We start from the raw sequence: 13,025 nt of genomic DNA, 5'->3' as shown, positions 1-13,025 counted from the left end.
GTTTTAGGATTCAGTCATCCTCTATTCTGAAGCCTCGGGGCCAGTGGGAGAAGAAAGCCAATGCGTCCCGGGGGCTCAGGGGCCGGTGGGGCTCAGAGGCACAAGCACCCCGCGACCCTCCCGGTTCCCCCACCCTCGTCCCCGGCAGTCCCGATTTACAACCTCTGTAGAGCGCGGGGCGAGGGCAGAGGGGCCCGCTGAGAAACGCGCTACTTCTTTAAACCTCTGCCGGCAGCTTAGTCACAGCCCCTCTCGCTTGGGTGTGTCCTTCGCTCGCTCCCTCCCTCCGTCTTAGGTCACTCATCCTCGAATAAAAACTGCAGCCAACTTCCGAGGCAGCCTCATTGCCCAGCGGACCCCAGCCTCTGCCAGGTTCGGTCCACCTTCCTCACCGGCCCCTGCCCCGCGCCCCCGGGATCCTCCAGCTCCTCTCGCCTGCGCCCTCGGTTCGCTCCGGACACCATGGACAAGTTTTGGTGGCGCGCAGTCTGGGGACTCTGCCTCGTGCAACTGAGCCTGGCGCAGATCGGTGAGTGCCCGCCGCAGCCGGGGCAGCCGGGGCTGCTGTAAGTTTTGGTGCGGGGTGCGTAGCGCCGGCCCCGGGGGCAGCCCGGCCCTGGAGGACTAGAGTCAAGTGAGCTGCCAGCGATGTGCACTGGGCTCGGGAAAGCAGGGCTGGGATCAGCGCTAAACCGTTGGAGAGTGTGTCTGTGGCAGCACCATTTGGTTGAACCGAAAAGAGAAAGAGAGCAAAGTTTGTCGGGCAGGCTGCCGGCGCGCAGTTTTGGGCGAGGTCGGTAGAGCTGGAGCACATGGCAGAAAGTAACCGTTCTCCTGGATGCGCGCAGTCGGTGTCTGGACTAACAGGCTCTTGTGACCAAGGGCTCGCCAAGTCCCACCGGGCTGTGTCTAGGCAGGGCAGAGCTAGGCGGGGTAGGGACTGGGGCTGGGACAGGGCGAGTGGCTGCTGTCAAGGTGGTCACACAAGGGGTCACAATTGCACGTGAGAGACCGTCTGGCAATAGGCTTTCCAGAAAGAGGTCCTGGGTTCTCCCAACTCCCCACTGAGCTTTGTTCCAAAGCTTACTACAGTCCGCACTGTCACTGCCACCTTAGCGCTGTGGAAGCTTGAACCAGCTCTGCAGTGAGCTCTAGGGCGGGTCTCCACGAGATTCCAGCCTGGGACAGGGAGCATGAATAGGAGAGGCAACCACTGGACCAGCTGCTTAGTCCTTGCTACCTCCTGCTTCTGCCAATCAGTGTGGGGAAATCCCAGCAGCAAAGTGGCTCATATTCCCTGCCTGGTAGCCTCAGAGCAGAGAGAGGAGTGTTGATACCAGGGCAACATCAGGAACCCTGGAGCTAGGGCTCCAATAGCACATCTGAACAGGGTCTGTGCCTGTCGGTGACTGTGGAGGGGAGGGGCTGCGTGTGAGGTATTCTAGCACAGCTCAACTCCAAGCATTGTCTTTCTTTGTCTGTATATGTACAGATAATTACCTGGCCGATTTGCTTATCACTAGGCAAAATTAATTTTTCTTTTAAGAAGGGCCAGCTGGGTCATTAAGACACTTCAGCCTGCAGCAAATTATACTCAGCAAATATTTATTAATCCAGTTCTTGGTGCGGGGGGTGCGGTTAATGAGGAAGTGAAACACACAGTCCCACCTGGATACTTTAGATTGAGTACCCAGTATAAAGTATCTTGAACTAAATACCTTGGGCAGTAGGAAAAAAGTGACCCTAGGTAGAGGCTAGGCAGGATGAGTTCTCTGTGCACACACATCTCCCTTTCTGTGTGGGCCAGAGGTCATTGCTAGGTGGGGATATGGGGATCTAGGATTTATGCTACTGAAGCTGAAATAATAATAACAGCAATAACACAGCCAGGCACGGTGACTCACGCCTGTAATCCTGGAACTTTGGGAGGCCAAGGCAGGCAAATCACCAGAGGTCAGGAGTTCGAGACCAGCCTGGCCAACATGATAAAACCCCATCGCTACAAAAACTACAAAAATTAGCAGGGCATGGTGGTGCACACCTGTAGTCCCAGCTACTTGGGACATTGAGGCAGGAGAATCGCTTGAACCTAGGAGGCGATGGTTGCAGTAAGCAAAGATTATGCCACTGCACTTCAGCCTGGATGACAGAATGCGACTCTGTTTAAAAAAAAAAAAAAAAAAAAAAAGCAATACAGCACTAGCTACCATTTACTGTATATTTTCACTGTGCCAGGCATTATGTCAAATCCTTCCCATGTGTTATCTCATTCTACCTTCACAATGGCCTAGTAAGAAGTTTCCTGTTATCAGGCCTGTTTGACAGGAGGAAAACTGATGCTTAGAGAGGTTAAGTGACTTGCTGGCATTCACACGGCCAGGAGCAAAGCCGGATGAAAACCCAGCTCCACTGAGTCCCAAAGCCTAGGCTTAGAATGTGTTGGATTAGAATATAAGATGGACACACTCGAAAAGGATTTCAGGGAGGGAAGGATTTCAGTGAACCCTAGGCCTTAGAAAAAGCTCCAAAAGGAGCCAGAGCTCAAATAGGCCCTTGAAAAGCAGAAACAGTCAGAATGGGAGAGAAGTGAGAAGCTGGAGATCAGGGAGAGCCCTGGGCCTGGCCTCAGAGAAGAGGGTCCTGGTGGTTTCCCTGTGGTCTCTAGGGAAGTTTATTTGTGTGTTACCTGCCAGTGCCATCTTCTGCTTTGTCTCTGGGCATTCTGACTCCTGACTCCTTCTAGCCTGTCTCCCTGATTCTTCTAAAGGGCCCCACCTCCAAATATTTGGCAGTGTCCTAACCCTTGGGGTTCTCCCAGAGACTGGCAGGCTCCCTCCTGCCCTGAATTTCCACAGCCCCTTTGCGGAGCATCATTTAGAGGAAGCACAATGAAGTGCCAGTAGCAATAACTGCCCCGGCCCTCGCTTTCATGTGCTTGTAAAGTTGTTTGGCAGGAACTGAGACTTGGAAAGGAGACATGACTTTGTCAGAGGGCTTGGGTCTGGGCATGGGGTAGATGGGGGGAGGCGGACTAAGAAGGAGGAAGGGGGAAGGAAAGGAGCTCTTGTTGCCCCATTCTGGGGAGTGATGGGCTCTGGACAACCATGAGAAAACTTTGGAAAGGAGCAAGGCTTTTGGGAGGAAGAAGGGGTCCAATCTGTGTATGGGACAGCAAAAAGTGGAGAAATGGACAAATGTAGTTAAGTGACATTGGACCCAGAAACTCTGAGTTGGGGAACAGGTATCTTGAATTAGGGGTCCTGTGCAGGAGCAAGAAAGTGACCCTTGTTGGATGGCAGGGGGGATGAGTCCTTCATGCACACGCATCTCCTTTTCTCTGTGGGTGAGGGGGTCTTTGCTTGGGAATTGCGTGCCTGGTGTTGAGAAAGAGGAGAGCATCTGAGAGCCCTGGGGCTTGGGGTAGGCACACACACCTTTCTGCTCCTTTCTCTCTAATTGAGCATTAGAGACTCCACCTCTTGCTGGGAGTTAGATCTTTGGCTGTGTTTTCCCATGTGAAGAAGCAAAGAGGCAAAGATTCATCTCTGTTGGGGCTGGCATCAATTAATTCAGGTATTCCCCATTTACACATTGGACATCTACTTCCTGCAAAGGCGTGGTGACAAGTCTGTGTGTGGGAGGCTGGCAGCCAGTAGGAAAATGTTCCGTTTTTTTTTTTCCCCAAATTGCCCCACACAGGAGGGAATGCTGGACAGCATGAAATTCTTAGTTTATGACGGATTCCCTTCCATTCATTCAGGAACTATTTCCTGACTCATTGTCATAGACTCAGAGATGGGAACTCCAAGGATCATTTAGAAAACCTTAAAGAGAGGGACTAGTGACTTCCCCTCTCTGAGACTTGTTAAGATATTAGGGCAGGGCACTTTTTATACATTTGGTCTCTGATATATCTCTATCATGAGGACTGTGGGAGCCTCAAACCCACCCCCTGCAGTGAGCAGGGAGGGTGTGGTCTACTTGTGTAACAACATTTGTTTCACGCCTTAAATACTGCCTTACACGCTCATTACAATTTTATGTATTACTGTACAATATACCCAATTTGAGTTTAATATAATAATAATATATATATTTTTTACCATATAGCAAAGTTTGTGTTCGAGAAAGATTTTCTGTATTGTCCTGGGGCTTCTAGTACCTCCTGGAACATCACTAGATGGTTAGGAGCACTGAAGTGTTAAAAGCCTGACACTCTGCTATGGTACCATATAGTCCTATGTAAAGCAGGGTCCTAAGTCCTGAGTCCGTGGGAAATACCACTCAGTGAGCACTGGCTCTATGCTAGACATGAAGCTGGGGGTAGCACAGGATATCTCATTTAAGCCTCCCACCAGCCCTACACACTCTCTTAACTCCATTTTCTAGATAAAGAGATCGAGGCTTGGGGAGATGGCATGACTCGCCCCAGGACCCAGTGGTGGAGTTGGGATTTCCCCATCGTCTAACATCCTCCCACGTTAGACTCCAATGCTTATGCTCCTTTGATTCGTTACTTTGTGTATGGAGGACTTTGGAAACTGTGTGTGGTTCTCCCACACTTCCTGCCTGCTGTGGCCAGCATGAATGAAGCCTTGCATGGGTGGCTTCTCTCTCCACCTCCGGCAGACTCAGGACTCTTGGCTGCCCTGCCCTGGCCTGTCTCTCCCCAGGTTTGGCCACAGCTGTCAGAGATGCCAACCAAGTTATTTGTAACTAAAATAAGTCACTTCTCTTATCAGAGTCCAGCTGCCCTTCTAGACATGCTCTCATTTGCATGCTTGGAATAAAGGGAGAGGTAGTTGCTTGTCTATGAGACAAGTTAGGGCAATGTCCTCTGCCTGAAAATGAGAAAAGAGGCACTACAGAAGCTCTCACTCTGACCCAGCAAGCATGTCACATGCACTGACCCAGAGATCCACTCCTCACATGTTCAGTAGTAGGTTGTGAGACCCCAGGCAGTTGGCTGACATGGGTCTTGAACTGAAACCCAATGTGCAGTTCTAGGTGACACGTGGCCACCCAAGTGAGGTTTCAGATCAGCCTACAGTGTCAGATGCTTCAAGGCTGGGGTCCCCTGATAGAGAGGAGGTGGTGGGAGGTCACTTGGGCCTCTCCAGCACTGCCTCCTGGTTGGGGCTGGGGCTGGGGACAAGATAGTGACTGCAGTTGTGTTTCCCCAGGAACTTCGTTTTAGCTGACTCCACCCAAGAGCCTGAAAGGGAAGTGGTTCTTGCAAAAGAATGAGCTGAAGCAGATGGCAGATACTACCAGGGACCACATAGCTTTTAAAGGGGATCTTTTTCTGCCTCAGAGAGAAATTTTGGGGGTTTGCACAGCAAGAAGCCGATGACTCAATTTCCTTTGTGTCCCTGCTTTAATGGGAAGGTCACAGGTGTTCTTTAGAATAGCAGGGTAGGATGATGCCTTCTACCTTAAATTTGAATCCCACTTTTCACTCAGCAGGTTGAATTTTTTTTTAAGTGTATCCCCCACAACTGCCCAACTGGGTTTGGGTTCTTTTAAGTGTATCCCCCACAACTGCCCAACTTGCCAGAGTATACCAAGAAGGGTACTTTCTAAGTTTGTGGTTTTGGAGTCTGGCTTGGAGTGGATACAGTCATTGTGCCTTCCAGATTTTCCAGGAGAGTCAGGATCTCAAATATGCAAACACTCTACCAACTGATATATAGTGTATATTTTGACTAAATGTTTATATATTTTTCCACAAATAAATGCATGACTTAATGTGATTGAAAGCCAAACACTTTTTAAAAATGCTTTTTGCATAAAGAAATTCACGTGTCTACAACTCCTTAACTAGGATGCTGTCAATCAAATTGATGTTTGATTCAGGACATGTGTACTTTGGAGAGAAATATTTCATATTCCTCTGCTCTCTATTGCTCAATCACCCCACTGTGTGAAGTTCCAAGATAAGCCACATGTTTGATTCTTGTTTGCTGGATGTGGACATATACACATTGCAGGTGTGCCTGTAAGTACGTGCCTGATGTATCTACGTGTGTGGTGGGAATTGGTGATGCCAAAGAATGCTAAAGACTTTCACATCCCTTAAAGGGGAAAATAGCCACAACAAAACAAATTCCAATGTATCTTTTCCTGTCTGTCTTCTGTAGCACTGGGGGAGTCCCCTGATACCAGGGATCATGTCACACTTTTGTGGGCCCAGATCCCAGTAGTATTGATGCATAACTGTTGAACTGCAAGGAACGTCTAGAATATAAAAGTGATGGTATCTATACATATGGAAGCATGCTGTCAGCATGGCTAAGGTGCAAATACATTTATGTGTAAGTGAGAACTGTGGTGATGGCTGTGTTGCTTGGGACAGGGCTGAGGAGAGCGCTTGGCTGGTTGACTGCCCACAACAGGGCTCACGTTTGGTCTACCCTAAACAGTGAGCTCACCCATCTGTTTGTTTGTGGCTTTGGTGGCTGCCTGCTGTGACGGCTGGGGACATCTGTCTAAAGACAGGGTTACTAGATAGTTTGGCTGAGAAGGGAGTGGGAGCCAGTGAGATGGTGACACCAACACCAAATCTAAGCCTCAAAACAGAACACTCCCCAGCAGCAGCCAGCTTGTAGTTCTAGTTATTTTGGAGATGTTGATATGAAGTTGGGATCCCTGGGTGAGCGGCCCACACTCCTCCAGCCCCCAAGCCTACTTCTGGAAGGTGGTGGCAGAGGAGAGAAGTGGAAGTGCTGCACAGGAGATTCTTGCCTTCTCTGTGGGTCTCTTTGGGCAATTATCAAGCTGTTGTCTGACCAGATACTACTGTAGCTTCTTCAGGGGCAAATCTGTAGGGAATCCTAACATCCAATGGGGAGCCACTTTGGCAAAAGCAAACCGTGTCTCCTCTCCACAGAGCTTGTGATGTCAGAAATTACCCATAACTGGGGCGGGTTCTGTCTTCCCAAAGATTGTCTGCCCAGCAAGACTTGAGAGACAGGGAGACAAACACAGAATGAGGGGGTGGGTGTTGTGGGGGTGGGGAACAATGGAAACTCACAGAGCCAGATCTCCCTTAGTTTGGGGTGCAGTGGCTGCCTGGGTGTGTCCTCCTGAAGCAAGTGTCCCTGCTAAGTGCAAGTGTGGGCAGACAGATCTCAGGTGGGTGGGGAGGGGTTGAGTCACCAAGGAGGTGATTTGCAACACTCAGGTCCCAGAAACTTCCAGGTCTTCAGTGTTTAAAAATAAAGATTAATTGCTAAACTCTGGGGTTAAGGGAAGAGATTATTCACATAGACCAGTCATTCTGAGCATCTCCTGTGGTGGCATTGCAAGTCTCCTTTGGCAGTGCCTGAAGTTCTTCTGTTTCTGAGAGCTCTTATGCCTTTTTTGCTTGCATCTTTGGACAAGTTGTACGTTTCTGAGAACCCTCACCACTATTAGTAATAATAGCAAACACTTACAGAGTGTTGACCATGTGCCAGCACCATTCTAATTGTTTCCTATATACTGCCTTGTTTAATAAAAGCACTGACCTCATGAAGGTGGTACTGTTATTATCTATTTTTTACATATGAGGAAACTGAGGCACAGATAATTTAAGCAACTTGCCCGAGGCCATGCAGTTAAGTGATGGCTCTGGGATTCAAACTCAAGTCTGCCTACAGAGATCATGCTCTTTGTCACTACATTAGAGTGCTTCCCTTGGTATACTAAGATATTGAGGCACCCCAGAAACCCAGATGATTGTACCTGGTAGTACTGTGGTTGTTTTTAAAAACTTCATTTGGGAATCTAGTTGTGGGTGAGGTTATAACATCCACAGAACTTTTAAACATGATGTCAGAGGAAGGGGCTAGAATCGCAAAAATGGAGGAAGAAGTTGTAATGGAAACTTCTTCCAATGCATAAGTTGACTCATTCGTTCCGATCTCTGAATAGAAGCTCTACTCTCTTCTATGTGATGGAAAGTTGGGGATAGGGTAGGGCTGAAAGGGATGTGAATTGAATTGTTTGTTCATTATCACTTTATTATTTGTTAGCTGGATGAAAGGTGACGATGGCTGATTAGTGTTTCTCCATCATCTAAAACTTTGACTGGGAAATGAGTCAATCAAATAGCAGCAAAATATTTGCCCTCAGCTTAAGGGCCCTTGGTTCCAGGGTCTTCTCTCTACTGGCTAGAAGGAATGAGGGAGGGAAGGATACTCTGAGAAAGAGGCTGTTAAGAGTAGGGCTGGACCTATCCAGGGCACAAGGAATTTGGCAAGAGCTAGAAGTGTGCTATGGCCCTTCTCTCCAGCCCTAGCCTAAACCACATGACCAGGCTTCTATTTGATCCCACATGTGACCATCCCATCAGCAAGCAAGAGAATTTCCTCTGGGTACCCCTCACTGAGAGAAAAGCCACCCAGGAAGGGAGGAAGCAAGGCCCCTTGGGAACATCTGGCTCAGTCCACAGGAAAGGACCCAGGTCTTTGCCTGGGAATAGGGATTCAACCCAGATTCTACACCCAGCAACTTTTTTTTTTTTTTTCAATTTTAGTGCATCTCTTTACACTTAAACAGGTCTGCAGTGACTTCTAGGAAGACCCACACACCAATTATGGAACTAGGCAGCATTGTTTTCCACTTCTTTTCCAAGATAGTAGCATGATAACAGTAAAGCCTCTTCACAAGTATTTACCATTATGCACATTAAGATGCCAGGGTGAAACGAACGGTTCCATGCAGACAACACCTGGTCTGTTGCCTTTGACTTAGAAGGGCATTTCTGCCCAAGCCCCTAGCCCCAGTCTTTGTGAACTCTAAATGGGTAGTTACTATATGCCAATCACAGATGTTGCCTCTGCTGAGTATGTCCAGTCCAAAAAACAGAATCCAACAGGGCTAACTACGCACCATCTTGCAGGAAACCAGCTGATGTCAGCTCTGCAGCTACCAATGAGTTGCTGGGCCCACATCTGCCTGCAAGTGAGGGAGGGGAAAACTCACTCTGGTAACCCACAAGAGTGCTGCTCACACAGAGGGGATAAAAGTTTGGGGAAAAAATCTACCAGGAAGTTTGTTTTTGCAGTGGATCCTCTTTGGTAAGACTAGTTGTCTTTACAACATCATTAGAGCTCAGGTACATTCCTGTAGACTCCTTTAAGAGATTTACTCTCTCCTGTTGTTCCCCACTGAAAATTCATAAAAATCCCACAAACATATCCATTTAAAAAGAGAAAGTTTAAGGGATGCCATGTAATGGCTCTCTGTTCTCTTTTGCCACTGAGCATAAAAGCTCCTTAGGGAAAAGCCCAAACCCTCTACATATTTTCGTATTCACGATATCCCTGAGCGGTCAGCACAGTTCCCCAATTATAGTGGGTGCTCAGTAAATATTTGGATGGCTGACTGGATTAATAACGTTTCTAGACTTGGCTAGCAAAGCCATCTCAGTCACTTTTTTTTTTTTTGGTGTGATTTTTATAGGTTCTGTCTAATTCTTTGTCACTATTTTTCTTCTTTCTGATCTATACTAATTTTTTTTTTCATTTTTCTCTATTGCTGCTTGTAGCAATCCTCAACTACCCACCCCCCAACCACCCCTTGAAATTTCTGTTCTCTGTATGCTCTTCAGTCTGAAAGGATTTTTCTTGAGGTTTGAAATGTTACGCAAGGCAGGGGAACTTTAGAGCTCATTGTATTTTGTCCAGTAGAATGAGGATCTGGATTTCCTATACGTCTAGCTGCCTCTTTATTCCCACCTTTACTTCCAAATCTGGCCTCATATATAAAAAAAATCCCAAACCTCAAAATTATATTCTCAACAATACTCAGAGAAAAATTGTTGGCTTTTTGGTCACCATATTAGAGGAATAAAAGGGCAATTGTTTCTTTCAATCAATGGTTTGAAGACCTCCCAGACTAAAAATCACCTCCATATACTCAGATGCTCGGTGTGGTATAATGAGAATGAGGAGGTCTGACTTTGAGGAGAGTCATTCAGAAGGTATAAAGGCAATGGCACTAGACAGGAGGACCCACACACCAGTTGATTCCTCTCTCGCCACCTAAGAGCTGCGTGAGCTTGGGCTATGGCACTTGGTAAGTGTCTGGTACAATACTTAGCACATAATGTCTAAAGCTAAATGTTTGGTTCATAAGGTACCCCGAGAATAGAAATGATTATTATATTTTAGCTTCTCTCTATTACTGATACATTATGTGCCGTCAAGCAAAGTATTTCACTCCTATTTACCTCTATTTTTCCATGTGTAAAATGAGAGGGTTGGATTCTAGTTGATCTGTGAATCCTTTCCAGACCTCATGTTCTATAAATTCACCACTCTGTGGGCTTACTAACACCTAAGCCTCATAAAACCTAATGGAAAGAATAACATAAAACGACCATAATGCAGTGTCAAAAAAAATTGATGCCTGATTTGTATTAAATGTCAGAAGTGAATTATTAATCCATGCCAGAAACAAACATATGGACTCAATTACACTCTAACTCCAATGGGCAAGCGTGACTCGTAGGGAGAAAGTACTTTGCCCTTGGTACTTCACAGACTCCTCTAGACCCTGCAGAAGGTAAGCAGATGAAGAAGCTCTGGCCAGAGAAATTAGCAACATGTCCCAGGCACACAGCTGAAACTGCAGGAAGTCAGTCCTGGGATTACCGGCAGGGTCTGAACACTGTACTCTTTGTATTGTACTTTAAAAAACATTGCTTCACGTGACCAAAAAAGCCAAACCCCTGCAGAAGAGAAAAGCTGTTCCCTTCACTCTCAGCTTCATGAGCACCTTGGACTTGCCAGCTTTCCTCAAGCAAACTTTGCAACATGTTGGTGCAAAATTAACCACAATATTCAGACAAAACTGTACTTAGAGGGTGAGCGCTAGTATCCTATGTAACTAGGGTAGCCTGAGAATCTGGGGGGGTGGGTGGGAGCAAGACAAAACAAAATATTATATATAATCTTCCCCCCAATCAAGGCACGAAGTAAGACAGGCCTGTGAGATGGTGAATTTCTGCTTCTACTGAGAGTCTTCCAGACCCCCAGTAAGAATTTCTTTTCATCATAAAACCAGAGAAACTCTTGCTCAGAAAAAAGAAAAAAAAAAAAGGAAATCATAGAGATTGCATAACTTAGGAGTTTGTCAAAGTGCGTCAGAGGCTATAATGTAAGGCTAATTTCTGGCATTCTATCAGTCACTGAATGTCCTTGGTCAGATCACAGCTCTTTCTGATTGTGCTCACTTTATACCCATCTGGAATCCACTGACCATTGGGTTAGAATAAAATCCCAGATGGGCTCAGATCTCACATCCTGTGCAATGCCCTCAGTTATTCCTGATAGGATTCAGTTATCTGTATCTCCAGCTAATCATACAGACACAGTATTCTAGGAGAAGTGAGAACCCACTCATAGCGAGCAGAGGTTCTCCCTCTGAGTCACAGGGTGACTGGAGCAAGGTCCTCCCCTTGTTGTTTGCCTCTGTCTCCCCAGTTATAAATGGTGACAAACTGACCAACTTAAAATTTCCTTAAAATGTATTGGCACTGTGGACAGAAATGAAGACGGTGGAAAACCTAGTTTCTGTCCTCAGGGAGCTTACCATTTGGTGGAAGAAAAGTTAAACAGGTGAAAGAATTATGCAAGAGAGCATAACCAAGTGTCAGAAGATAATGAAAAACAGACATCTTGATTGTATGGGAAGGCTTGAAGGAATTTGAGGATGAGTTGGATGGGGAAAAGAAGATGGACAGAGAGAGGGGAAAGGAGAAAAACCAGGAAAGGGCAAAGCATGAGCCAGGAGTTTAAAGTGGAGGAATAAGAATGGCTTGACTGGGACCAGGGGAGGGGTCAGCCTGCTTTGGATAAGAGAGTTCACGTTTAGAACAGTGAGAGAGGAGGTTGGACAGATTCCAGGCAATCCAGTAACAGTGGCACTGTCCACTGGCAGAAGATTCCATTTTTCTGCCCCAGAAACTCAGAAGTTCTCATGAATCACCCTCTCAGACAGTGCTAGACAGAGTTCAGAAGCAGGCTGCCTCCAACAGTGAGAAAGAACTTTGGCAACTTTGCCTAGGTGGGAGAGTGGCAATTTAAGTGAATTCCGAACAAGACCTACAGCGGCAGTAGCAAATAGATTTTAGCTCATGGAACATTTCCCACTGTGACTCTTAGAGGCTTCCTGGAATGCTGTGCTAAGAAGTCAAACCTTGGCTCAGGTATGGAGAGTGCTGTGATCCATTATTGATGTCTGCCATGGGCACATTATGAAGGATTTGACCTCCATGCATCACATGGACATCACTGTAGTAGAGCAGCAGGCTTTCTTTGTTTATGTTTCTGATAGTTGTGTGTAGAGTCCTCTGGGAGTTTAGCCATTCTAGAATCTGGCTAACTTGCCATATATACTATAGATTCTACCTCCTTCTAGAACAGTAGAAAAGCAGTCTCTTATCCAGAGGGCATAGTTTAGTCACTTGAGCCCTTTGTTAGGATTCATTCCCATTTTGTTTTCCCATTAATCCAAATGAAGTTAGATGCTGGGAGCCAGATATCTCCTCTGTTTGAACAAAGGCCAGATTTTCTGGCAAAGGGTGCCTTCTCCACATCAGCTTCATCTGCAAACTGAGAAGACAAAAGTGATGCCTCACCCATGGGGGCAACAGGAGGAATAACTAGCTAATGTGAGTAAAGCCTTTGAAGATGAAAGGGTGGTATGTGCACGTTAATTACAACGTTTATCAGCCCTGGAGCCTCGGCATTCTCAGCTGCCCCTAGAAGCTCTTCTGTGACTCCCAAATGCAAACAGCAGCTGCATTCCACGAACTGGGCTCACTGGGTCCTGCTTGGTGCATCCAAGTTAAGAAGGCTGGATTCTGAGCTCGGCTGGCCAGCTAGCTCACTCTGGGCCACTCAAGTTTCCCACTACTCATCCCCAAGGGAAAAAGTCAGCTAGCTACCTGGGCAGGTAAGATAAGATAGAACCAAGGTGTAAACAAAAGGCTCCATCAAAAGTCTACCAGAAATAGCCCCTGGGTAAGATTAGGA

General features: G+C 46.8%; 1 protein-coding gene across 7 annotated transcripts in view; it reads left to right on the top strand.

The window, feature by feature from the left end:
* The first annotated feature begins 317 nt into the window (after positions 1-317).
* CD44 (CD44 molecule (IN blood group)) overlaps positions 318-13,025 on the top strand; it is a 93,201-nt gene continuing 80,493 nt past the window's right edge. For 2 of the 7 annotated variants that reach the window (XM_012452342.3, XM_012452339.3), the window contains exon 1: positions 319-529. In XM_012452342.3, coding sequence (XP_012307765.2) covers positions 463-529 — 67 coding nt within the window. In that variant the 5' untranslated portion in view covers positions 319-462. Of the gene's footprint in view, positions 530-13,025 lie in introns of all 7 variants that reach the window. The other 5 variants (XM_012452341.3, XM_012452343.3, XM_012452344.3 and 2 more) reach the window with 5 other exon arrangements.

The sequence above is a fragment of the Aotus nancymaae genome, unplaced genomic scaffold, assembly GCF_030222135.1.
Source record: "Aotus nancymaae isolate 86718 unplaced genomic scaffold, 86718_ANA_hifiasm-v0.15.2.pri h1tg000059l, whole genome shotgun sequence".
Taxonomy (NCBI): Eukaryota; Metazoa; Chordata; class Mammalia; order Primates; family Aotidae; genus Aotus; species Aotus nancymaae.
This window is presented reverse-complemented; position numbering and strand designations above follow the sequence as displayed.